Source organism: Mercenaria mercenaria, chromosome 3, assembly GCF_021730395.1.
Source record: "Mercenaria mercenaria strain notata chromosome 3, MADL_Memer_1, whole genome shotgun sequence".
Classification (NCBI taxonomy): domain Eukaryota; kingdom Metazoa; phylum Mollusca; class Bivalvia; order Venerida; family Veneridae; genus Mercenaria; species Mercenaria mercenaria.
Window position 1 is genome coordinate 45973856 of NC_069363.1, and position 3510 is coordinate 45977365.

At 38.4% G+C, this 3510-nt stretch overlaps 1 protein-coding gene across 3 annotated transcripts; it reads right to left on the bottom strand.

The window, feature by feature from the left end:
• Positions 1 to 318: 318 nt before the first annotated feature.
• Positions 319 to 3168, bottom strand: LOC123524941 (glucose dehydrogenase [FAD, quinone]-like). Of its 3 annotated transcripts, none has more exons than XM_045303569.2 (2): positions 3070 to 3168; positions 319 to 2753 (listed from the first exon to the last, which is right to left on the bottom strand). In XM_045303569.2, exon 2 carries the CDS (start codon positions 2706 to 2708, stop codon positions 1890 to 1892), a length of 819 nt encoding a protein of 272 aa, XP_045159504.2. In that variant the 5' UTR covers positions 2709 to 2753; positions 3070 to 3168; the 3' UTR covers positions 319 to 1889. The 3 variants fall into 3 exon arrangements, with proteins under 3 accessions (XP_045159504.2, XP_053394326.1, XP_045159505.2); XM_053538351.1 differs by having other exon boundaries at positions 319 to 2750; positions 3070 to 3155; XM_045303570.2 differs by lacking the exon at positions 3070 to 3168 and adding an exon at positions 2963 to 3054.
• Between the last annotated feature and the right edge of the window lie 342 nt (positions 3169 to 3510).

A 3510-nucleotide genomic window follows, 5' to 3' on the forward strand; every position in this document is an offset into this window, starting at 1 on the left:
AGAAATAACTACCAGAAGGTAGTAAACCGTTGCAACGCTTTGAAATAATGCAGAAAATTTACATTTTTCTTGCATTTTCATCCATATCTAATTTTTATTCACAACTTTATCATTTTTCAGTGTCAGATATATTTTCTATGCCAAACCTGGCGGAAATGAACATGTTGAAAAATTTTACCAAAACTGTGGGCTAGTGATTAAGTTAAACAAACTGCCATTTATATTATAATTTAAGACAGTGATAAACCCTTCAAACGACCAAAACCTACATCAGCAACATAAACAATGGCTATTTATATATAGATTGTTACATTCATGTAATGTTATACGAATATGTGTTTATTAAAAAATGTTTAAGGACCTGACACCTATTGTGCTACTACAAAACATTGAGAAATGACATTATTTATTTCAAATTTAAGCTTGCTATCTAACCGTTTTATTGAATGCGCAGTACTTTGTGTATCTGATTAAGTTTAAACAACAATTTGTTTCCACAGTGTAAGATAATAATTCAGCTGTATTTTTAAATTTTTGAAATATACTGAGTAAAAGATGACTGAATAAAAGAGGTAAAACGAGTCAGCAGATAAGTTATGAAAACCCAATACCTCAGGTAGGCCCTTAAATTGTATACCTGTCTTACAGTTATATAGCAGCTGTTACATAACACGAGCGAAAAGGTCACATCAAACACCGATGCGAAAAAAAAAACGAAATAAAGAAAAGTCACAAACAAGCCACCATACTTATGCTCAAATGTCTACATTGACTACTTTATAAATGTAGGCAGATTACTATTGGAGTTACATGCACAAATATAATGCAACTGTTCAGGGACATGTCCTCCTTCCTACTTTATGAAGAAATAGTCTAAGAACATACTAGTTTCGCTAGCTACGGGTTATTTAGTTATGTCTTAAATTTGTTCAGGTAAATTTTCTCTGATAGTTTTTACAGAATCTATTCCACAAATCATATCAGCAGCTTTTTCCGCCACCATAATTACTGGAGCGTTTATGTTTCCCGAGGTAACTGTTGGAAAGATGGACGCATCAACGACCCGCAATCCTCTAATACCCTTAACCTTAAGCTTTGAGTCAACAACCGCAGTCGGGTCATTATCTGCGCCCATTTTGCACGTGCATGAATGATGATAGAAAGTCACAGCTAGCTGACGCACGAAACATTCCCAGTATGCGTCTGATCGGAATTCATGCTGAGAACAAAACGACATCTTCATTTCATTAATATCTGCACCGAGTTCTTTCATAGTTTTCGTTTGTATAAATTTTTCCCACATTCGAATTCCTCCAATGAAATATTCAATGTCTTTTTTGTCTGTGAGGTACTGGGGATCAAGGAGCGGGTAGTCAAAGGGGCCCGAGCTTTTCAGGCGTAATGTACCTCTACTCTTTGGATGCGTTACACTTACAACAAAAGTGAATCCTTCGACATTACCGTTCTCTGCCAAGTATTCCTTTGCAACAGTGTCTTTAAAGTTGAAATAGTTTATATTCTGGGGAAGGAACTTACTGAATATTATAATCTGAATATCTGCACTAGTTTTGCCGCGTTTTGATTCATCATTGTAAAAGAACGCCGAGCCATCAGATCCTGCTATTGTTCAAGGTCCTGTGCCGAAAAGTTATATCTCAACTGAGTCCAGAAACCGTTCACAAGATCATCGGACAAACTGATTGGTTTATTTATCTTACTAAACATGAACGCTATCTGGTGGTCATGCATATTATTTCCGACAGGGAGGTCAGCTAAAACAGGGATGTTTAAAGACTGCAGATGGTTTGTTGGCCCAACACCAGAAAGCATAAGGATCTGAGGCGAATTTATTGCATCTGCTGACAGAATAACTTCTTTTCGAGCCGCGACTATTCCTTCCTACCATTGTGAATGAAAAACACTCCTTTTGCAGCTTTGTTCTTTATGTCAACTTTGGTAACAAAAGTTTCAATAGCGATGTCAAGATTTTGTCTTTTTCCCATACGTCCAAGGAACGCTAATCCGGTTGCGTCCCGAACACCGTTTCTGACAGTAACTTGAATCCGGCTGAAACCCTCTTGGTCTGCGCCATTGTAGTCCGTGATGCTGAACCCAAGTTCTTGTCCAGCTTTCATGTACAGGTCGGACAGCTGTGTAACACGCCCACCGGAAACAGCCAGCGGACCACCGGAGTGATGATATTTGGATGATTTCAGTTCATCTATCTGAATGTCCTCAGACTTCAAGAAATAAGGTAATACGTCTTTGTAACTCCACCCTGTACAACCGTTCGCAGCCCATTCATTGTACTCGTAACTACTGCCACGGGTGTACTGCATAGCATTGTATACGCTTGATCCCCCCAGCACGCGTCCTCGACGCCAAAAAGCTCTGTTTTCTTCCAAGCCTAAGCATGAAACCTTCTGAGGCACAGTGTGATATTCCCAGTCGTGTCTGGTATTTTCAAGTTTAAGCCAGTGTATCGGAATATGGAACAGTGGATTTTCATCGTAAAAACCTCCTGCTTCTAATAATAGAACTCTAGAATTCTTGTCCTCGGAAAGTCTCGAAGCCAGTACGGAACCAGCCGATCCGCCACCAACAATGACATAATCGTATTCGTCATCAATCTTGACTGACAAAATCTCCCTGTGTTGTTTGTAGGAGAAGTCTCGAACGAAAAATAATAATACACAAGAGCAATGCATAACACTACGATTCCCTACGTTGCGAACGACATTGTCACACTCCTTCTGAAATAAAGATAGAAAGTATGAACATTTAAAAAAAAAATCAGTTGGCATTTGTAAGTAAAACATTAAGATAGTTATAAGGATGTTTGGTACACACTTAAACCTCTATCCTACATTTTGAACAACTCATATGCAACACAAAATTTTCCAGTATTTTCCTATAGAAAGGGTATATAAATTATAATCCTTTTCCCCATTAAACAGCATACTATATACACGGGTAGAGGCTATGGATTAAAATAAACCTCCGTCCTCCCTTTTGGTTATACATATAATTTGTTTATTCATTGCTACAGATCAAATAAACGATACAAACCTCACAATTCCATGAACTCACTGTTTTAAGCTAGAGGATATAAACAACGCGCACGTCGATTAAGAAAATGGCTCTGGCGGAGCTGTGCAGGGTGGCTCTGCTGGAGCTGAATTAAAGAATTATGGAGGGCCGTCTCAGAAATGACTGAAAATACAATACGATATAGATTAGAGCTATGAAGATTTGTTTTCACAAAAACTATTTTCAAAAGCAAGTGAGGACACGCAGTAATCCGGTATAAAACGTAATATTTTAAAGTATCACTCACTTGTTGAATGAATGTTAGTTACCACACACTGTTAATGGAGTTATATGTCGGTAGACACCAGGCACTTGTTTGTAGGAACCAGGCAAGAGCTGAATGCTGCTCGTTCCAACTATTTGAGAGCCGTCTGGAAAGGATTAACATTCTAACACGGCGCTAGTCCGTGCTGAAATACC